Raw genomic sequence first — 23,530 nt, forward strand, 5'->3', positions numbered from 1 at the left:
CTGGTTGTATTATTTGCCCATATTTTAGTGCTGTCTGTATTGTCTGTCCATTTTGTGGTACAAGCCAGCACAGTGGCAAGGTTTTGAGTAGAAATTTCAAATAAAAGGCTAATTTTTCCACTAAGACGAAGATGCTTAAATAGGGCTCACAGACAAATGACAATTTAGTTGCAAAGTAAGCTTTGATTAACTGTCCGCCGCCTGGACCCACTGTGCTCTGCTATACTTGAAATTGAGATTTTTAATGATCTTTGTGCTCTGTGTTGGAAATGAATAAGGAATTGTCCAGAAGTCGGTGAATCCTATAATTTTAAAGTGGTGGCACCATGGTCCAGCCAAGGCAGGTTTATAGAGCCTCTGTTTGCAAGAATATCCGAAAGTGTTGCTCTGTAATTGGTGGCAAACTTGTCAGCCCACAGGTTACCCCAGTTTAGGATGGGGTTGATGGAAATTAAGGCTTCTATCACAGAAAGTCTCAGTTTGATCTTTGGACACACCATTGATTACCAGGATCTAAAGGTAACAATTGAGACAAGAGTATTTTATAAATTGATTGTTCTGTCTGGGACAGGATGATTGAGTCACCGGCTGGATGTAGGAGGATGGCATGGTTTGTAGTGGCTACCAAAGATACTTACACCTTATACCAGGTCCAGTTATCCCTTATTATTGACATGTAGTCAGTGTCAAGAAGCCAGGCTTTCTAGAGGTAGCTGCAGGCAGAGCAGCCAAGGCTGCACTAGAAGGTATGCAAAGCTCTTGCAATACCACTGTAGTCACACAGTGCTCACACACATGAAAGACAATACTCAGTGTTACAAAAATAAAGACACTATTTTAGTCACACGATGCCAAAAATACTTTGGAGACTATACTCCCTTAGGCGGTAAGTAAATTACACAATATATACACTAGTAACCAAAAACAGGTAAGTACACATTAGGAACAGTGCAAATAGTGAAAATCACAATAGGTTGAAATGGGCCTAGGGGGAACACAAGCCATATACTAAAATAGTGGAATACGAAGGTCGGTTTCCTACCTAGGCAAGTGTAGTGTGTAGATGGGCGCTGGGAGTGTAAGAAAACACCAAAAGTAAGTAATATATCCCACCCAGAGCCCAGGAAAGCAGAAGTAAAACACAGCAGGTTTCCTAAAACACACTTAAAGATGTGATAGAAGATAATGCAAGACCCAGAAGAGACTGCAAGACACCAATGATGGATTCCTGGACCTGAAGACCGTTGGAAGAAGGGGACTGTTAGACCTGGCAGCTTTTTGGCATGTCTCCCCTGTCTTTTTGCCTTCTGACCTCCTGGTTTTGGACTCTGTTTTTGTTGGTTTACGGTCTCTGCGCACTTCACCACTGCTAATCAGTGCTAAAGTGCAAGTGCTCCCCATATAAATTGTACTGTGGACTGGTTTATCCATAATTGGCATATTTGATTTACTAGTAAGTCCCTAGTAAAGTGCACTAGAGGTGCCCAGGGTCTATAAATCAAATGCTACTAGTGGGCCTGCAGCACTGGTTGTGCCACCCACATAAGTAGCTCTATAATCATTTCTCAGACCTGCCACTGCAGTGTCTGTGTGTGCAGTTTTGACTGTAACTTCGACTTGGCAAGTGTACCCACTTGCCAGGCCTAAACCTTCCCTTTTCTTACATGTAAGACACCCCTAAGGTAGGCCCTAGGTAGCCCCCAGGGCAGGGTGCAGTGTATGGTTAAGGTAGGACATATAATAATGTATTTTATACGTCCTGACAGTGAAATATTGCTAAATTCGTTTTACACTGTTGCAAGGCCTGTCCCGCTCATAGGTTAACATGGGGGCTACCTTTAAATCTGATTAAGGTGTAGATTCCCTTTGGGAGCGGATGGACATGTGGAGTTTGGGGTCTCTGAGCTCACAATTTAAAATACATCTTGTAGTAAAGTTGATTTTAATACTGTGTGTTTGAAAATGCCACTTTTAGAAAGTAGGCATTTTCTTGCTTAATCCATTCTGTGACTCTGCCTGTTTGTGGATTCCCTGTCTGGGTCAGTTTGACAGTTGGGCTGTTCACACCTCTCCTCTAGACAGTGACACAAAGGGGGCTGGGGTCTAGCCTGCATATCTTGATTAGCCATCTGTGCTGGAGGGGAGGAGTGGTCACTCACACCTGAAAGGACTGTGCCTGCCCTCACACAATGCCGTCTCCGACCCCCTGGTGAGTGTCTGGGGCCTGGCCTGGACAAGGAAGGATCTTGCAAACACTTGAGACTTTGCTTTGAAGTTTGCAAACTTCAAAGGCAGAACTGGGTATAAAAAGCAGACCCAAAACCCCAGACTTTTAGAATCTTTCTGGAATCAAGAGGAACCTCTGCCCAGGAGAAGAGCTGAAGGAGGAGTACTGTCCCTTTGCTGTTTTGCTTTGCTGGACTGGCCTGCAGTTGCTGCTTCTGCCTGAAAAGAGTGCAAAGGGTGAACTTTGCTGTGTGTCCTGCTTGAGAAAATTCTCCAAGGGCTTGGAGTAGAGCTTGCCTCCTGTTGGAAGTCTCAGGGACACCAAAGACTTCAGTTTCCTCAACCTACAGCACTGGGAACTGTGTGTTTTGTGCTGTTCAAGAGGAGAAACCACTGCGACGCCACCAACGACGCCATTGGCCTCACCGTGACCAGCCGACGCGCACGGAGTCGCATTGACCCACTTCGCACCGCGACCCTGGTCTCACCGACCCAGTCATCGGACGACTTCACTGAGCCGCTGCTCGCACCGCGACCTGAGGGCCCCGCACTCCGGCGTCACCTGCTCACACCGCAGCCTAGGCATCCCAGACGACGTCGCTCCTGCTGACACCGGCGCCGCTGCCTGCACAGTGGCCTGTGGACACCGCTCGTGAGGAGCGCAAAGCACCGTCCCGTCCCGCGCCGCAGCCCCGGTCCACCGACGCCAGCACCATCGGTTCCAGTGTCGTCATCAGGCATCCTTGCCTGCACCGTGGCCTGTGGACACCGCTCGTGAGGGTCACGAAGCACCGTCCCATCCCGCACCGCTGGCTTTGGCCTACCGATGACAGCACTTCTGCAACGACACAGCCGCTGCCTGCACCGTGACCTGTGGGCACCGCACGTCGCATTGTCCCGCTTCGCACCGCAGCCCCAACGCCATCCCCGCCAGCACACCTGATTTCATCAGCCTGGAGTTCGATCCCCGAGGTGCGTGACTTCAAGGGCCCGGCGACTCCTGCACCAACTCCGGAACCGATGCCGGCGACGCCGCTCTCCGGAGCTCACTGTGAGGGTCATGACGTCCTGATAATCCAAGGTACTGTTTGTGGGTCTTCCCGACACCGCAGCTGGCCCGCGACGCCGAGGCCAGCCTGAACTTTTGGTTTTGTTGTTCAGGACGCCGTGATAGCCCCAGGTGGAGTTATCGACTTCAAGGAACGGTATTGTTAAGTACATCTTGCAGCATTCCTATTTTTATTACTGTATGTTGGATTTTTATCGTATTTGGTCTTGTTTTATATAGATAAATATTGGCTATTTTTCGAAAACTGGTGTGGTGTCCTTTTGTAGTGTTTTCACTTTATTACTGTGTGTTATGTGCAAATGCTTTACACATTGCTTCTGAGATAAGCCTGACTGCTCGTGCCAAGCTACAAAGGGGGTGAGCAGGGGTTATCTGAGTGGGTATCTCCCTTATCCTGACTAGAGTGAGGGTCCCTACTTGGACAGGGTGCAAACCGACTGCCAACTGGAGACCCCATTTCTAACATTGGTTGTCAGCGGTGAGGATAGGACTTGCATTTGCACTTGACCTACAGTGATTGGTGTACACTACTACCATATCGCAGACCATTACGTGCCACATACAATTTTTTTTGTTTTGGATTTCCTTCTCTTTGACCCATTTTTGATCTGGAGTTCAAGTGAACCCCAACGACATCATGTCTCAATCAAGAACATCTTCAGCTGCATCCCAGGATTTGCTTTTTGAGGAGGATAGGTTGGAAACCTATTCCATGAAGGAACTGAAGGCATTTTGTAAAAACCTCAAAGTTCAGATCAGAGGCCTCACCAAAAAGGAGGAGCTACAGAAGGCGCTGAGGGCCTGGGTAGCAGCCAGAACTGCCAGTGGGCAGTCTGAGGATCCAAATGGAGAGTCTACTGACACAAATTCTAGGGAAGATGCACTGAGGGTGCAGGAGCTGCAAAGGGGGGAGGGGGGGGGGGGGGGGGAGTTACCCCCTGTGCCAAGCAGCAGTGGAAGATCAAAAGGAATGACTCCAGAGGAGCTGGAGGATAGGAGAGAAGCCAGGAGGCACCAGATTGAGTTGGAGAGATTAAAAATGGAGGCTCAGAGGGAGCTGCAAGCCATGGAGGAAAGAAAGATGCTTTTGGACCATGAGCTTAAAGTGAAAGAGCTGGATGTGAGGAGCAGGTCCAGCCAGGATGGTGGCAGCAATTCCTCAGTGCAGTCAGACAGAATTGTGTACATTCCTAAAAACGTGGGGAGAGAGTGCAAGAAGGGAGATGACATACAGAGGTGGTTTCAGGGATATGAGGCGTCCATCCACATGAACGGGGTCCCTGAGAAGAATTGGGGAGCAGGATTGTGGAACCAATTCACAGAGGAGGGGGAGGGACACTTTGCTAGCTTTGGGTAAGGGGTACAACCTCACCTACGCTGACATGAAGGAGGCCCTTCTCACTCGGAATGGTCTCACTCCTGACAAGTACAGGGATCAGTTTAGGCAGAGTAAGAAAACTGAGTCCCAGACCTGGTTAGAGTGTGTAGATTCATTTTGCAGAGCAATGGATGGTTGGGTGAAGGGCAGTAATGTGACAGATTTTCAGCGGCTGTACAACTTAATTGCGTGGGAGCGCTTGTCTAGTCTGTGTTTTGCAGAGCTGCGCCAGCACTTGACTGATAGCAGGCTGACTGACCCCAGGAAGCTTGCAATGGAGGCGGACCGCTGGGTGAGTACCAGAGTCCACAAAAAGGTATATGGGGGAGATTCTGCCAAAGGTGGGCAGGGTTCCCAGCAGCAGAGTGGGGGGGACAAGGGTAAACAAAAGGAGTCTTCCAAAGGGCCCCAATCTAGTAACCTGGGTAAGAAATCCCACCCCCCAGGAGATAAGAAACCATGGGCCTCTGCAGGAAAGCCTGCAGAGGCAGAGGACCGTAAGTGCTTTGCTTGTGACCAGGAGGGTCACATCAAGGGAGATCCCAAGTGGACACCACCACCCAGCGGTGGGCATACCAAGGGGTTGGCCAGTGTAGTGCTTGGGGAGGAGGTGGTCCCAGTGGGGTGTGGGGATCCCACAGAAATAACCCTTGTCTCACTAGGGGACGGTGAGAGGGTCCAGAGAAACCTAATGCCTGATAAACACAAAAAAATACAGGCAGTGGGTGACCATCAATGGGCAGAGAGTAGAGGCTCTCAGAGATACTGGAGCCAGTGTGACCACGGTCCGGTGTCACCTGGTGTCTGAAGAGCACATAGTCCCTGGTGTATTCCACCAAGTAGTTGCAGTGGACAGCTCAGAGCGCCAATGTAAGGTGGCGCAGGTTCCCTTGGAGTGGGGAGGGGTCTCAGGTTCCCTGAGGGTAGCTGTGAGTCCCACCATGCCAGTTGACTGTCTGCTGGGCAACGACCTGGAGACTTCCGCCTGGAAGGAGGTGGAGCTCAGGTCGCACTTGGGGATGTTGTGGTTGCCAGAGTGGGCATGCGTGACCACTCGGTCCATGGCAGCCAATCAGGGTGATCAGACAGACCTGGAGCCTGAAACATTGGCCCAGGTGACTGCCACGAGAAAGGGCAAGGGGTGTGGGAAACCCTCCCCAGAAGTTCCCACGGTCCGGGAGGAGGCTGACCTCAAGGGGGAAGCCCCGGCACCTACAGGGGAACAAGTGGCTGAACTGGGAGACCTACCTGAGCTGACCCATTGGCAGCAAGAGGGGGGTCCCACCAGGGAGGAGTTCTGCACAGAGCAGAAGGTGTGCCCTACTCTCATGGGTCTTAGGCAGCAGGCCGAAGACCAGGCAGCTGGTGCTGAGCCCAAGGATCATCTGATATACTGGGACAATGATCTCCTGTACAGCGAGCCTAAGGTTGCTGAACCTGGGGAAGCCCGTGTGCTGGTGGTACCCCAGCGCTTCAGAGCCTTCCTACTGGGTTTGGCTCATGATGTGCCTCTGGCAGGACATTTGGGGCAAGGTAAGACCTTTGACAGGCTTGTCACCCACTTTCATTGGCCCCAGATGAGAAAACATTCTGATGCATTCCGCAGATCCTGTTAGACTTGCCAAGCAAGCAGCAAAAGTGGAGGGAAATGTAAGGCCCCCCTCCAACCCTTTCCTGTCATGAGCACCCCTTTTGAGCGGGTGGGCATTGACATAGTGGGGCCTCTGGACCCCAAGACAGCCCTAGGCAACAGGTTCATCCTGGTCTTGGTGGACCATGCCACCCGGTACCCGGAAGCTATCCCTCTGAGGACAGTGACAGCGCCCATTGTGGCCAAGGCACTGATGTGGATCTTTACCCGAGTGGGTTTCCCCAAGGAGGTGGTATCTGACCGGGGTACCAACTTTATGTCCATGTACATAAAGGCCATGTGGAAGGAATGTGAGTGAACTGCAAATTCACCACCCCTTACCACCCCCAAAGTAATGGGTTGGTTGAGAGATTCAACCGAACCCTGAAAGGCATGATTGGAGGTCTGTCAGACTCCATGAGGCGTAGTGGGACGTCCTATTACCATGCCTTCTCTTTGCCTAACGGGAAGTACCACAGAAGGGGGTTGGCTTTAGCCCCTTTGAACTGTTGTATGGGCAACCGGTAAGAGGACCTCTGAGTCTGGTGAAAGAGGGCTGGGAGCAAGCTCCTAGGAAGCCACTCCAGGATGTATTTAGTTACATGCTGGCCTTCCGAAACGAGACCGCCCGCTTCAGGAAGCTCGCACAAGAGAACCTTGAGGCAAGCCAGGAGGACATGAAACGCTGGTACGACCAGAATACCACTCTGGTTAAGTTTCAGTCTGGCCAAAAAGTGTGGGTCATGGCCCCCGTAGTGCCTTGTGCTCTACAAGACAGGTGGTCAGGGCCATTTGAGGTGAAGGAGCGCAAGAGTGACGTCACCTACTTGGTGGACTTGCAGACTCCTAGGAACCCCTTGAGGGTTCTACATGTGAACCGCCTCAAACCTCACTTTGAGAGGTCCGAGTTAACCATGCTTCTGGCTACAGATGATAGGACAGAAGAGGAGAGTGAACCTCTCCCTGACCTCCTGTCTAGCAAGGAGCAGGATGGGTCAGTAGAAGGCGTGGTCCTCTCCCCTTTTCTGACTCTAGAACAGCAGAGTGAGTGTCGCCAGTTACTGGAACACTTTGCCACTCTGTTCTCACTCACTCCAGGGGTCACCCATCTATGCATGGATGATGTGGACACTGGGGACAGCCTGCCTGTGAAAAACAAGGTTTACAGGTTGGCTGACAGAGTGAAGGCCAGCATCAAGGAGGAGGTTTCCAAGATGTTGGCTCTAGGGGTGACTGAGCGCTCCAGCAGCCCTTGGTCCAGTCAAGTAGTTTTGGTACCCAAGCTGGCTGCACCTGGTGCCACACCAGAACTTCGGTTCTGTGTGGACTATCGGGGGCTCAATACCGTCACCAAAACAGACGCCCACCCCATCCCCAGAGCTGATGAGCTCATAGACTGGTTGGGGGCAGCCAAGTTCCTCAGCACGTTTGATTTAACGTCTGGGTACTGGCAGATTGCCCTAACTGAAGGGGCCAAGGAGAGGTCAGCGTTCTCAACACCAGAGGGACACTTCCAGTTCTGTGTCATGCCTTTCAGGTTGAAGAACGCCCCTGCCACCTTCCAGAGGTTGGTCAATCAGGTCCTGGCAGGGCTTGAAAACTTCAGTGCTGCTTATCTTGACGACATTGCTGTTTTCAGCTCCAGTTGGGAGGACCACCTGCACCACCCTCTGGGAAGTGTTGAAGGCACTGCAAGCCGCAGGCCTCACTATCAAGGCCAGTAAGTGCCAGAAGGGCAGGGGTCGGTGGTGTACTTAGGACACCAGGTAGGGAGTGGCCGGGTGGCACCCCTACAACCCACAATTGATGCCATTCGGGTTTGGGCACCCCCCAAGACCCAGACAGAGGTGAGAGCCTTCTTAGGCCTCACCGGGTACTACAGGAGGTTTGTCAAGGGATATGGCACCATTGTTGCCCCCTTGACAGAACTGACTTCTAAGAAGCAGCCTAGAGGTGATCTGGACTGAGGCGTGCCAGACTGGGTTTGACACCTTGAAGGAGGCCATGTACACGGCGCCCATGCTACTGGCCCCTGACTTCTCCAAGGAGTTTGTGGTACAGACAGATGCTTCGGAGCATGGTGTGGGAGCAGTACTTTCACTGCTAAACGAAGAGGGCCTAGACCAACCTGTAGTCTTCCTTAGCAGGAGACTACTCCCCAGGGAACAGAGGTGGAGTGCAATTGAAAGGGAAGCTTTTGCTGTGGTCTGGGCAGTGAAGAAGCTAAGACCCTACTTGTTTGGGTCTCACTTCCGGATTCAGACTGACCACAGGCCCCTCAGATGGTTAATGCAGATGAGGGGTGAGAACCCAAAACTGTTGAGGTGGTCCATTTCCCTACAGGGGATGGACTTTACGGTGGAACACCGCCCTGGCACAGAACACGGCTACGCTGATGGTCTGTCCAGGTTCTTTTGCCTTAGTGAGGAGGACTCCCCAAGGGTTGGGTAGTTCCCCCTACTCTCAGCTGGAGGGGACATGTGTTAGACCTGGCAGCTTTTTGGGGTGTCTCCCCTGTCTTTTTGCCTTCTGACCTCCTGGTTTTGGACTCTGTTTTTGCTGGTTTACTGTCTCTGCGCACTTCACCACTGCTAATCAGTGCTAAAGTGCAAGTGCTCCCCATATAAATTGTAATGTGGACTGGTTTATCCATAATTGGCATATTTGATTTACTAGTAAGTCCCTAGTAAAGTGCACTAGAGGTGCCCAGGGCCTATAAATCAAATGCTCCTAGTGGGCCTGCAGCACTGGTTGTGCCACCCACATAAGTAGCTCTATAATCATTTCTCAGACCTGCCACTGCAGTGTCTGTGTGTGCAGTTTTGACTGTAACTTCGACTTGGCAAGTGTACCCACTTGCCAGGCCTAAACCTTCCCTTTTCTTATATGTAAGACACCCCTAAGGTAGGCCCTAGGTAGCCCCCAGGGCAGGGTGCAGTGTATGGTTAAGGTAGGACATATAATAATGTATTTTATACGTCCTGACAGTGAAATATTGCTAAATTCGTTTTACACTGTTGCAAGGCCTGTCCCGCTCATAGGTTAACATGGGGGCTACCTTTAAATCTGATTAAGGTGTAGATTCCCTTTGGGAGCGGATGGACATGTGGAGTTTGGGGTCTCTGAGCTCACAATTTAAAATACATCTTTTAGTAAAGTTGATTTTAATACTGTGCGTTTGAAAATGCCACTTTTAGAAAGTAGGCATTTTCTTGCTTAATCCATTCTGTGACTCTGCCTGTTTGTGGATTCCCTGTCTGGGTCAGTTTGACAGTTGGGCTGTTCACACCTCTCCTCTAGACAGTGACACAAAGGGGGCTGGGGTCTAGCCTGCATATCTTGATTAGCCATCTGTGCTGGAGGGGAGGAGTGGTCACTCACACCTGAAAGGACTGTGCCTGCCCTCACACAATGCCGTCTCTGACCCCCTGGTGAGTGTCTGGGGCCTGACCTGGACAAGGAAGGATCTTGCAAACACTTGAGACTTTGCTTTGAAGTTTGCAAACTTCAAAAGGCAGAACTGGGTATAAAAAGCGGACCCAAAACCCCAGACTTTTAGAATCTTTCTGGAATCAAGAGGAACCTCTGCCCAGGAGAAGAGCTGAAGGAGGAGTACTGTCCCTTTGCTGTTTTGCTTTGCTGGACTGGCCTGCAGTTGCTGCTTCTGCCTGAAAAGAGTGCAAAGGGTGAACTTTGCTGTGTGTCCTGCTTGAGAAAATTCTCCAAGGGCTTGGAGTAGAGCTTGCCTCCTGTTGGAAGTCTCAGGGACACCAAAGACTTCAGTTTCCTCAACCTACTACACTGGGAACTGTGTGTTTTGTGCTGTTCAAGAGGAGAAACCACTGCGACGCCGCCAACGACGCCACTGGCCTGCACCGTGACCAGCCGACACCGCACAGAGTCGCATTGCCCCACTTCGCACCGTGACACTGGTCTCACGACCCCGTCATCGGACGACTTCACCGAGCCGCTGCTCGCACTGCGACCTGAGGGCGCCGCACTCCGGCGTCACCTGCTCACACCGCAGCCTGGGCATCCCAGACGACGTCGCTCCTGCTGACACCGGCGCTGCTGCCTGCACAGTGGCCTGTGGACACCGCTCGTGAGGAGCGCAAAGCACCGTCCCGTCCCGCGCCGCAGCCCCGGTCCACCGACGCCAGCACCATCGGTTCCAGTGTCGAAATCAGGCATCCTTGCCTGCACCGTGGCCTGTGGACACCGCTCGTGAGGGTCACGAAGCACCGTCCCATCCCGCACCGCTGGCTTGGGCCTACCGACGACAGCGCTTCCGCAACGACGCAGCCGCTGCCTGCACCGTGACCTGTGGACACCGCACATTGCACCGCCCCGCTTCACACCGCAGCCCTGGTCTCACCGACGCCGCTGGACGCCGTCACTGAGCCGCTGCCTGCACCGTGACCTGTGGGCACCGCACGTCGCATTGTCCCACTTCGCACCGCAGCCCCAACGCCATCCCCGCCAGCGCACCTGATTTCATCAGCCTGGAGTTCGATCCCCGAGGTGTGTGACTTCAAGGGCCCGACGACTCCTGCACCGACGCGGGCGACGCCGCTCTCCGGAGCTCACCGCGAGGGTCACGACGCCCTGCGAATCCAAGGTACTGTTTGTGGGTCTTCCCGACACCGCAGCTGGCCCGCGACGCCAAGGCCAGCCTGAACTTTTGGTTTTGTTGTTCACGATGCCATGATAGCCCCAGGTAGAGTTATCGACTTCAAGGAACGGTATTGTTAAGTACATCTTGCAGCATTCCTATTTTTATTACTGTATGTTGGATTTTTATCGTATTTGGTCTTGTTTTATATAGATAAATATTGGCTATTTTTCTAAAACTGGTGTGGTGTCCTTTTGTAGTGTTTTCACTTATTACTGTGTGTTATGTGCAAATGCTTTACACATTGCTTCTGAGATAAGCCTGACTGCTCGTGCCAAGCTACCAAGGGGGTGAGCAGGGGTTATCTGAGCGGGTATCTCCCTTATCTTGACTAGAGTGAGGGTCCCTACTTGGAAAGGGTGCAAACCGACTGCCAACTGGAGACCCCATTTCTAACAGGGACCAAGTCCACTGAAGAGTCTAGGGAGAACAGGAGACCCTGCTTACCCGGGTGAAGGTGCAAAAGAAAAACCACCGGTGAGAAGACAAAGTCAGAATTGCACCAAAGAAGACAGATGCGGGTTCCAGGTTGGTGCAGAAGATGTCCCACACCGGATGGATGAATGCAGTCTTGTTTGTGTCACTGGATTCCACCCACAAGCCTTGGCACATTCAAAGCTTGCGCTTAGCGGAAAATGACATGGCCCGGGGCCAGAAGGGACTTGGTGGCCTCTACTCAGGAGAAGCAGACAGAGGGGGCTCTCAGCAACTCAGAGAGCCCTCCGAAGACCAGGCAGTGTGCACAGGAGTCCCCCAGCAGGGGGACAAAGAAGGTGCAAATGGTGGCCCACGCAGCACGACTCAAAGGATTCCCATGCCACCGGAGAACCACTCAGGAAGCTGTGCATCGCAGGATGGAGTGCTGGGGGCCTAAGTTGTGCTGTACACGAAGGACTTCTTGGAATGTTGCACACAAGCCTGGGCAACTGCAAGTCATGCAGTGCATGGGGGTACTGTCTTGCGTGGGGAGGAAGGCTCTTATCTCCACCAAAGCTGGACAGCTGAACGTTGGGACTGCCGGAATCACTTTAGTCCACCACCCATGTTGCTGGATCCATCCCTGTCTGTTGGAGAGGGGGCTCAAGCCACCAGATATCGCTGCAGAGAGGTGCCTGCTGAAGCAGGGAAGTGACTCAGTCACTCCACAGGAGATTCCTTCGGTTCTTATGGTGCAGGATGAAGACAGGCAGTCCTCGGAGGATGCACTACCCGGAAACTGTTGCAGTTGCTGGCAGGAGCTGATGAAACAATGTTGCAGAAGTCATCTTTGTTTCTTTGTTGCAGTTTTGTAGAGGTCCTGGAGCAGTCTGTGATTTATCCTGCGGTCAGAAGCTGAAGCATAGGATGCAGAGGAGTCATGGAGGAATCTTGCAAACCGAATCTGAGGAAACACCCAGAGGAGAAACCCGAAATAGCCCTGAGAGGGGGATTGGTCACTTAACTAGGTAAGGACCTATCAGGAGGGGGCCCTGACGTCTTCTGCTGGCATTGGCCACTCAGATGCTCCCAGAGTGCCCCACCACCTTGGAATCCAAGATGGCAAAACTGAGGGACACTCTGGAGGAGCTCTGGCTGGACACCATCCTGGGGGTGGTGATGGACAGGGGAGTGGTCACTCCCCTTTGAGCAGGGGCTTGGGGTCCCTGAAATTATGTAGACTGGATTATGCAAGGAGGGCACCATCTGTGCCCTTCAACGCATTTCCAGAGGTGCTGGGAGGATACCCCTCTCATGCCTCTAACACCTATTTCCAAAGGGAGAGGGTGTAACACCCCTCTCCTAAAGGAAATGCATTGTTCTGCCTTCCTGGGACTGGGCTGCCTGGAAAACCGCAAAAGGCTGGTATGGCAGTACTGGGGGTCCACTGTGGAGCCCCTAGAGTGCATGGGACTGTGTAACCAATACTGGAATCAGTGTTGGGGTACAATTCCCAGTTGTTAGACAACTTACCTGGCCATATTCGAAGTTACCATTGTGAAGCTGGACTCAGGTATAGACCTATGTCCAGTGCACACTTAAAATGGCCTCCCTGCACTCACAAAGTCCGGGAAAAAGGGCCTGGACAATGTGGGGGCACCTCTGCTAGTGCAAGGGTGCCCTCACACACAGGTTCTTTGTACCCAGCCTTGAGGGTCTGAAGGCTTGACATATAGGTGACTTATAAGTGACCTGGTGCAGTGAATATTGCTGGGAAAAAGTGCATGCACTATTTCACACAGGCGGCAATGGCAGTCCTGTAGAAGCCTCTGTATGGACTCCCTATGGGTGGCAAAAGAAATGCTGCAGCCCATAGGGATCCCCTGGAACCCCAATGCCCTGGGTCCCTATGTACCGTATACTAGGGACTTATAATGGGGGGCCAGTATGCTAATTTGGAGTTAAATACTAGGTTACCTGTATGGAAGGGCAAATTTGGAACCAGAGAGAGCATAAGCAATGGGGTCCTGGTTAGCAGGACCCCAGTGACACAGTTAAGCATACTGACAAAAACTGGGAAACATACTGCCAAGTAGGCCACAAACCATAAGCACTAGTGTCCTGAGTAGCAGGATCCCCTGACACAGTCAAAAACACACTGACAAACAGGCCAAAAGTGGGGGTAACCATGCTAGAAAGAGGCTATTTTCTCACACTGGCAAATAACACATTTCCTAGTTTAGAGATCTCATGGTCCAGTTCAATGAGCGTTTTGCCAATATCACTAATGAAAAGACAAGGGGTGTTTTTTCTCTGTGAGCATGGAGACATTGACCCCCCTACTGTGAGCCACTACACCTGAGACAGACTCCTTGTCAACACACTTCTTTCCTTTAAATATTTTCCCTGAACCTGCATTCATTTTTTCCCCTAATAGGGGCGGAGCTTCAGTGCTCTTTCCGCAGTTCAGGCTTCCAGAAGCAATGTTGGCAGGGGGTGACACAGTAGAGACAAAGTCCCATCAGTCTTCGACTGAGCGTTGCCTTTGCCTTACCCAGCCAATCCTGGCACTACTCTTAAGTCGTTTAGTATTATAAACAAGTACTAGAACAGTGCTGACATTAGGTGGGATGTATGGGGGCTATCTTGTGTGGCACCAACATGGGCACATTAACAGCCGAGCAGCGTGACTCACGAATACCCAGATGCCAAGGTAAGAATTGTGTTTAGTTTTGGCAGTGTTTATACTTACATGAAAGTTAAATGCTTTATAAATAGAATGTGCCCCGATGACCTCTGCAATAAGAATTTAAGTCTGCACCTATTGCTGTAAAATTAAATTCGTATTGCAGAGATGATCGGGGCCCATTCTTTTTTAAAGAGCATTTACCATCCGTTATAATCACATGTATGTTTTACAAGCCCCGCCACTTCCAAAATTTGCAAGGTGCCGCTGGAAAAGACTGAAGAGCAAACACACTGATTAGTTGCAATCCTTGTTCAATGCTCATTTCAGGAGTGCACTCGTCTCTAGAGTCATAACGGACCCCTGCTGTATGCCTCTGATGTGTTAATTACTCAGGTAGCTCTGTGCTCTTAAAGTGGCCCACATTAGAGGCCTGTCCACTGAGCCGAACGCTGATTTACGGTGGATGAAAATAGAATTCAGTGGCTGAGATATGGTATTAGCCTTCTGACTCTTTTTAATGATGAAATATAATGTCCAGGAGTTGGTGCACACTTATGATGCCTGCAAATCAAACAATTCTGGAGGGATCTTCTGTTGATTTTAGGACATGCACCAATGAATACTTTTCAAATTAAGAGATGCAGAAATCATGCAATTCGTCTGATTCGAACAAGCAACGGAACTGCACCAATGGTGGATGGAGGATTGCTTCACAAGCTACCCAAGCTGAAGGACAAAAAGAGGGGTGGGTGAAAACAGCAGACCAAAAAGAACCGAAGACCACAAAATACAGAAAACAGACTGTTTCTGGCAGAGCACGCTTTAGGATATGGATGAGCGTGAGTAACGCAGGTTATGATTCATACCGTTCAGTGAGAATACTTTATATGATGCACACATGCGTGAACAATACGAGCTCCTTGAACTTTAAAATTAAGAGCTATACAGGCCGTTTCCGGTCCACCAAAAGAGGACATCATACCTACTCTTACATGAGTAATTCTATGAAGCACGGACTCCAGCAAAAAAAAAAAATCATAGCTCCAATTCTTAGTTAGCGATGTTATGTAGTGTACGGAAACCCCTTTCTAGTGAAATTAGATGGCGGTTAACTGCAGTATGATACGGTAGCAAGAGCTTTTACCAAAGCGCTGTGTGCGCAGATAAGGCAGAGGAGAAAGACACATACAGAAATGCTCCAATGACTTCATTTTCACAGAAGATGTCTTCTACTCTTAACGACAGTTGAAGACCAAAAGGTGTTACAACATTCTCACTTGAATTTGGGGGTAACTGAAAATGACAAGAGCTTCTGTACCCAAAAAATGAAATGAAGCAGATTATTTACAAATACTATTACGTTGTCAGGTGTGCAAAACACGTCTAGTAACCGAATAAGCCTTACTCACCAACGCATCCTTCGGCTGAAGCATAAGCGTGGTTGGTATTTTCGGGATGATATCTGATGAGGTTATTCTCACAGCAGCATGCAATTCAATGTTGAGCCTTTTTCGTAGGTCATCTGGTATCTAAAGGCCAATGTATGTCAAACAAAAATAAATTGGTAACTGCAACGACAATAAAATGTCCACATCTATTCAATGTTATCAGGCATAATAAACTAATATTCCTTGGTTCCAGGTTTGCACTTTGGTCGAAAAATGTGTCACCGGCTCCACAAATCTAGCATTATGTGGGGGAGCTGCTTTTTGATGTGTTGAATAGCAACAACAACAAATATTTAATAATTTCCAAGATATACATCTTATAGAAATTGTTGGGATGGAAAAGTCCTCTGCATAGTAAGAGACTTGTACCCCTGCCTTGAGTGCCCAACTATAATGTTGTCTGGACCCTAATGCCGATTTTTTGTCACAGGCGAACACGGATCATGTGTGTATGCAATGACATAGGCTTGTCTCACTGATTGTGGTCTTGTTGGACTGGGAGAGGCGCCCAAAGTACTACCCTCATAGTGGTGAAAGGCCTTCACCAGGAGTTAAACAGCACAAGCTCGGTGGTGGCTGCATACTGTGTAGTATCAGTAGCAGTGAACGGGCCCTTTTTACCCTGTGTCACTGAAGTGAGCCCTACAGTCTCACCCACTGTTTTGTTTCACTGCTGTGTGTTTAACTAACCCGTGGCCTACATCAGGTTGATAAGGAAGTGCGCATGATGAAAACATGTAATGAGAGCATGTGCGCTTGCCCGTCCCCAAAAAAAAAACGACACAAAAGGTGAAGTGAAGTACAGTGTGCACATGGCAAAGTGTGTGTGTGTGCTGGCAGGGTGTGCTTTTCCAGAACATAATGTTGCACTACAAAGAGACTGTAGTACCGAACAGCGTGCGCAGACTGAGTGCTTGTGCTGCATGTGGGAATGCGGGTGGTAGCATAGTACATGAGCACAACAGTATTAAACAGTGATAATATGCACTCAGTGTACAATTGCAGCAGAAGTGCTTGCAGTGGTACATGACGTAGAGGACCTTGGGTTCCATTTTGGGAAGCCCAGGCTTGCCTGGTGAAAATATGAGTGGAAGAATTCCCCAAACAAAGTTGTGTAGTTCTGCATTCCTGTAAGATGGGTGGGACAAGCACTGGATTAGGGGGAGCTAGGCTCTCCCCATGCATTTCAAAGGGCTCTTTGATTCAGTGACAGATCACAAGGAATGGGCCTCAACACATCTCAGGAAGAAAGGCTGGTAAGGGAATCATTAAGAGTAGGGCTGAGGGCCCAGGATTAACTTTTGATGCAAATATCACTGCAACTGGCATACAGGTGTGAACTCTGGTCACCCCCATTAATCTTGCTGTAGGTTAATTAGCTTAGGAGACTTGCCTACTGTGACAGACATCCTTCAGGAGGAAGAAAAAAGGGACAAGATGTCAATTTCAAAGGAGCAGAACCCCAACATAAAACTTCAAAAGGTCCAAACACAAAATCACATTTTGTGTCTGGGAAAAGAACTATAAGTAGGGGATTCTGAAACCCCAAACTTTGTCATCTGCCGAGCAGCCAGCCGGATTGTGTGAGGAGGGGAAGTTCTGCAAGACTTCTGCTGTGACCAGGACTAGGGGCCCAGCCTGATAGTCTCCTTGCTGGGTGAGGGAACATAAACCAGGGAAGTCATGATCACCTGCCTGGATCCTGGAGCACTAGCACGTACCTGTTTGCCAAGACGGTTGTTCCCGTAAGAAAGAGGAGAGAGTTGGAGGGAGCAAGGTCCAGAAGGGAGCACTAGCATGAGGTCTCTGTGCAACATATGAAGAATCCAGCCTGGACCGATTGGACTAAGCCTGTGTGTTGGTCTTCACTGGCAAACCGAATGCCAGAAGGGGTTTACAGGAGCGTGGTGGGAGAAACCCATTCCCTGCATCAATCACGCCATTGACCGTGTGCCTAGTGAATTGGGTGACCCGATAGGCCAGAAGGGGCTGCTGCAGATTGCCGAAAGTCTGTGGCAGGACAAACCCATCTCCTGCATCGATCGGGCAGTTGCTTGTGTGCTGAAATGGCTTGGCCACCCCCCAGGTCAGGAGGATCAGCTTTGACCATCCACATGAGGATAGTGTGACCTGAGTTTAAAGGCCAGAGGGGCAACACATATGCCAGGAGGGGCCTCCGGAGAAACTGGAAAATGAGCGACTGGGAAACTGTGGGGACCAAGGTGGAGTGCAACCGCATCTTGTGGATTACACCCACAAAACCATGTTGGAGCTAGGGAACCACCCCCAACCGTCTGCTGAGGGAGAAAAGATTTACTGCATGTCCACAGGATCACCTTGCCCGTCTGAAATCCACAGGTAGCATGGCTCAGGGAGAGAACCAGCTCCTGCCAAGTGCTGCCGCACGTGACAGAGAGCGGCCCAACTCAGCCGATCCAGAACAGGACCACGTTGCACCACCACAGGGTACTTGGCCGCCAGAGTGGGTAAGCAGAGAACTAGGCCTTTGGGGCCCGTGGGACATACCACCATTAGTGCTGTAAATCCCTAGAATCCAAAAACTGACCTTATTTGCAGAGTACAAGGAAGGAACTCTGAAGCAAGTTCTATTATTTTACATTCTCTGGCTGCGGCCATGAGTCAACGGGGACTAACATCGAGCCTGCTGCACTAGAGGTGGGAGGACAGAGAGTGACGTGATCACTATTAAAGCCCCGACTTCAAAGGGATTATGTTATTGCTTTTTGAATGCTGTTTACATTTGAATGGGTAGAATTAGTATTAAAATACTTCTTTTTATACAAAAACAAGTATTTGGCTGGACACTGATTTATTGCTGCGCTGCCCACACGTTGACTTATTAGCCATGGTTACTGATCTGTATCTGAGCTTCCCCTGAAGGAGCCTCGACTGCTCGAGCTACACTATCCAACTGAGAGTTAGTTGCAGAAGGGGGTGCTTGGCCCAGTTGTTTAGGATCCATAGTAGGGTGGGCCGTGGGACATCAGGGGTAAAAGGCATCAACCACCTCAGTAGGGTCCAGAATCTCCTGCGTGCTCCCTGGCCCCCTGATCGGGGTTCTAACAGAAATAAATGCTTAAATACAACACTTTAAAACCATTAATAAAATTCTTACAGATTAACCTTCTAAAAACCCATCCACTATTTTACAACATAATCTATTAAAAGAAATTTCATAATATCGTTCTAACACCCTCATTGCAATTTTAAAGCCTTAATTCTGTTAGCCCCTCATCATTATAATACTCAAATTCATTATTTCATAAAGTGCTCAATAAATTGAAACTGATGAATTCTTCATTCAAACACTTTAAATGTCTTTTTTTTTTTTGAATAAGCAAGATATACTTGGTGATGACAAGAACACAATCCAATTGCCTCATTCCCAAAAAAGTTGCCTGCACATCAGAACGTGACCCCAGACCATTCCTCAGAAAATAAGGGATCAGATTTTTTTCCCCTTTTGTCCAAAAATAACGGACAACCGTGTTACCCAGTATTTAGTTTGCAAATAACAAGGGCAACAGCCATTGTTATCCAGCACCATCCTTTTAAGACCAATTATCCTCCATCCTGGGTCTATCTGATCTAGAACTGTAAAAAAATACGGTCCGGGAGTTGACCCAGAATGGAAAGGACATGGGTGCTCCAAGCTATTCTAGGGTATGAATAACAGACATTTCTCAAGTGAGAAACCGTTTATCACTTGCTGAACAGTAGATTTTTACTTTTTTCCCCAAGAGGGCTCTCTTTAGCTGGTTCCCAGCCATTTGGTCATCAATATCCGTTACATCAAGTGCCATACTAATTGCTCTCACTTTTGACAGTTTTAATGGGAATTTGGTTTTGGACATCATTCCATTCTGCAGCACGATTATTGATAGTTTATCCCTGATGCCATCATATCTGAGGCTCTAAACAAACCGCAAGGCCCACTATCTAGCAATCATACTCCAGGATTCGAGATTTAGCTCTAGCTTCACTGCCTGCATTACTGCATTTTTAGGGAGCAGTAAAAGCATCTTCGAACAGAGACTAGCTAATAAGTCCCAGTAAGGCTGCTGATCCAGTGACAACAGCTCAGCTACACAGAGGGCCTGAAGGACCAGCTTCCCCGCAATTGCCTTCATGAGCAGATCAACAAATAGCCCTCCAAACCATAGATCGAATCTCCTCAGAACATTTGATGTACTAAGTACAGTAGTTCTCATCTTTGTGAAATTAATTTCCCATTTCAGATCCCAAGCAAAGGAAATTCCCAAATATTTGTACCTCATACCCTGCTCCGAAGGTGAGAAATTAAGGAACCACAAGTTTCTCTTCAACGTTTTTGAAAGAAAATCATAGTTTTGTTTTTATCAACGCCGACCACCAAAGAGTTTGTCACACAATAGTCATTTAAAGCTTTCAAATTCCTTTTCAACCCAACAGGTGTCAAATCCATCACAACGAAGTTGTCTGCATGCGTACGACAATGGTTATGCACCCTTTCCATCCTGGAGGGAAAGGATTTAATTGCTCCTAAGGCATCAGGGAGGTCAAAAATAAACTAAAAAGCAAAGGTGCAAGGACCCAACTTGGACTAAGCCCATTATTCACTGGGATTTTGTCTGCTAAATGTCTTGACCCATTTAAGTTGACCTGCACCCAATTACCTTCATGAATTGTCTGGATCATGGTCAACAGGCCCTTAGGGATAATCCATCTTTCATGTTTTCCCCATAGGATCCTGCTATCCATTTTATCAAATGGAGTTTTGCAGTCAAAAAACACAACAGCACCGTTTAACAACCCTGCTTATTGCCGTATTAGCAACACCTGAGTGTGTAAAAACAGTGACCTAATGTGCAGTACTTGTCTCTAAACCACCCTCTTGCTTTTTCGGGATTCTACCATTGATGAATGTCCATGTTTCAAAGGCTTTGCGGAGAGTGAGCATAGATTTTAGATACCACATCAAATAAGGAGATTAAACGAGTGCCCTGGGTCACTTCTGGGGACGTTTTTGTACACAGGTTTAGTTATAGCAACTCGCCATGAAGGACAGACACTCTCAGTGCTAGTCACCCATTTGAAAAAAGGACTCAGTAAACTTGTCCACCATCACAGGTTTGACTTATAGAGGACAGCTGGGAGTCCATCTGGGCCTCCTGCTCATGAGGATTTTAAATTTAAATTATTCCTGTAATTAACCCAGTCTCCTGCAATTTCAGTAGAGCCACTTGCGTTACAGCTATGAAGAACATAATTTCCTTCGTAATTTCATATTGTTTAAAGCTCAGAAACGAACTTTACCCAAGTTTGAGAGTGATACTACATGCACCTTATCCGCCAGACATCATAAAGCTTATTATTGCTCTTGCTAATTGGATGGTGCATTTTGCTCCAATTCTGTTGATTAAATGCCCTCTTTTTTTTTTTTTTTAAAGAGCAAAGTGCTTGATATATCTTCTTAGAATTTCTAAAAAAGCCTCTGCAACTGTGGCCTCTTTGATGATGGCTGTTCTGCACCTCATTCTACTGACCTTCCTTTCGAAGGCATAACACTCAGTATCGAACCAGCCTAATTGCTGTTTCCCCTGATAATATGGCTGGTGGGCGTTTATTTTTCAGAAGGGCATTCATATTTCATACTTCCTTCAGCAGGGTCATCAAGTGCTTCCTGCACCATCAAAGCCTTGCATCACATTGTTGTAATTTTTCCCTTGTGGATTTATCAGTTTAGAATTTGGTTTGTTTCGGAAATCTGGGACTGAAATTTAATTTTTACTTGTTAACTAGACCTGAAATTCCTGTGTGGTGTTTTTTGGGACTGATGAGATAGGGTTCCTCTTTTAATAGCGGTAACAGTAGCAAGCGCTTCTCCATCCTCTAAAGCCACAGTCCACAGTGGTTTAATGTCCAGAAGGAAGAATACTGGACCTTTTGTAACTAGGGTGACCTAAATTTGTTGATGGGAAAAGAAGGCATGATCTGACGGATGCTGTGTCTGTTCCCAATATCTATGTGCCTCGCTTACTATGTTAGTGTCTCCCTCACTGTGGCCACTATCGTCTTCACTGTACCTTGGTGACTCGCCTTCTTCATGTCCTAGGATCCAGTGCCTGTGGACACGCCACATGTTCTCGTTATCGTGGTTTCCTTATCAAGTGTTTGAGATTTCCAGTCCCAGTGTCTTTGTTTAGATAACTTATAGCTTATCCCGTGCTTCCCCCTTCAACAGAATTTGTCACACTGTTACAGGGTCTAAATATCTCTTTCCCATGGCCACCATATCCCTATTTCAATGTAATCCTTTGTTCATGTTCAGGTATGTTGAAACCAAGTGTTCCTGTTTCCACATGAATACCCATCGCCACTTTCCATGTCTTTCGTACCATCGTTGCAATCATCTCCCTGTCTCTCTGGGCCTTGACTTTCTGTCCCAGTTTCTCTTTCTCCCATAATCTGTGTCTCCTTATCCCAGTGTCTCTATGTCCATTGTACCTACTGTTCCTGCCCTATATTCCATGTTGTGTCCCAGTTTCTGCTCATTGCAGATCTCTATATCTCAGGGCATCAAAGTTCTAGTGTCTGTGATGTTTAGGTATTTTTCAACAGAATATCTGTTTCTACATTTCCTATGATCCATTTCTCTCAGAATGATGGCCCATGTATTACTATGTTAGTTTTTAGAATAGTTAATGAACAATTGTCTGTTTTTCTCAGTCACATGGCCTTTTTCCCCAGGGAATGGCTTGAGTCTTCTAATCAAGGTGTCTCCATCTCCTGTGTCAACGTATGCAGGTGTCTGTCTCCTTCTTCTGCTGTTTTATCTCTGGTGCTACATGCAGGGGGAATTATTTGAAGTCCAATTACTAGCAGATGCATATGCAGGGTTGTTTGTCAGGGTGTTAGAGTAGAAGAGGTCAGCAACTAGTCCTGTCATTCTGTTTGGGTATTCTCTGTGTGACAGTGTGAAGACTCAAATCTACTTCCTCCTCTGTCCCTTCCCTTTCAAAGCCAACCCTCATTGTTGGTTGAGTGTTTTAGTTATTTTTTTTTTTAATAGTATCAGTTATTTATATATAATGGACCTGTCCACTATGATAGTGAACATCTTTGAAGCTAAATTGAATATATTAAATTAAAAATCACAGAAGCAAGTGAACTTTTAACAAATCTACAGTATGGGGAAATAAGACAAAGCAGGATTGATTGGAGAAAAAGACAGGGATGCGAAGGTCCAAGGAAACCAGATATCAGGGACCAACCCCTGTGTCACATGCCTAGACCATTTATAGCATGTCAATGAAAGACTCTCACCCTCTGTCTCTCAGTACCCATAATAAGTCTCCCTGTCATTGAAGGCAGAACATCCAGAGAAAACTGTGTACATCTTGACATAGTGTTACCAGGAGTTAGCTTACTGTCCAGAAAGGTAAGCCTTATCTCCTCCAAGATTCCACCCACAAAGGACCTTGGTCTCCGATGCTGCTTCTTTAGACTGTTGATTGGTATAGTAGTCTAGGTCGGTGGAGGTGGCAATATGAGGACTGGAGGAGTTTGGGGATTGGGGGGGGGGGGGGGGGGGGAGAGGAGAAGAAGGGTGTAAAAGCACCAGAGCACTGGACATCATATCTCCTGTCCAATGAGTGTTGCAACCTTAGAATGGTGCTGATTTTCTGGTCAGAAGTTACTGTCAGCTAACAAGGGTCTTGGGTGGTGCGAAGGAAGGACAAAAGATGCATCATGGAGGATGTTGTAGGCCAAATGACAAGGTTGGCTCTTGTGTTACATTTCTTAAATCTAAGAAACAGAGTAAATCAGACTACGTAGGTGCTAGAAAAGGGGTAAGGGTCATGGTATCAGCAAGATCACAGGGTCCTAGGCTATTTCCTTCAGCATTTGTGGTCACAGAAGAGTAGAGGTGATCAGTTAAGAGGAGAAAGCTGGTTAAGTTGTTTTGGAAAGGCGAGTGAGACGTGATGTTGTGGGGTT

General features: G+C 48.4%; 1 protein-coding gene across 2 annotated transcripts in view; it reads right to left on the minus strand.

Moving 5' to 3' along the window:
• Positions 1–23,530, minus strand: part of PEX1 (peroxisomal biogenesis factor 1) — a 729,162-nt gene that overhangs the window by 540,787 nt on the left and 164,845 nt on the right. For both annotated transcript variants that reach the window (XM_069211642.1, XM_069211643.1), the window contains exon 6: positions 15,491–15,610. In XM_069211642.1, coding sequence (XP_069067743.1) covers positions 15,491–15,610 — 120 coding nt within the window. The remainder of the gene's footprint in view (positions 1–15,490; positions 15,611–23,530) is intronic.

Source organism: Pleurodeles waltl, chromosome 10 (assembly GCF_031143425.1).
Source record: "Pleurodeles waltl isolate 20211129_DDA chromosome 10, aPleWal1.hap1.20221129, whole genome shotgun sequence".
NCBI classification, from domain to species: domain Eukaryota; kingdom Metazoa; phylum Chordata; class Amphibia; order Caudata; family Salamandridae; genus Pleurodeles; species Pleurodeles waltl.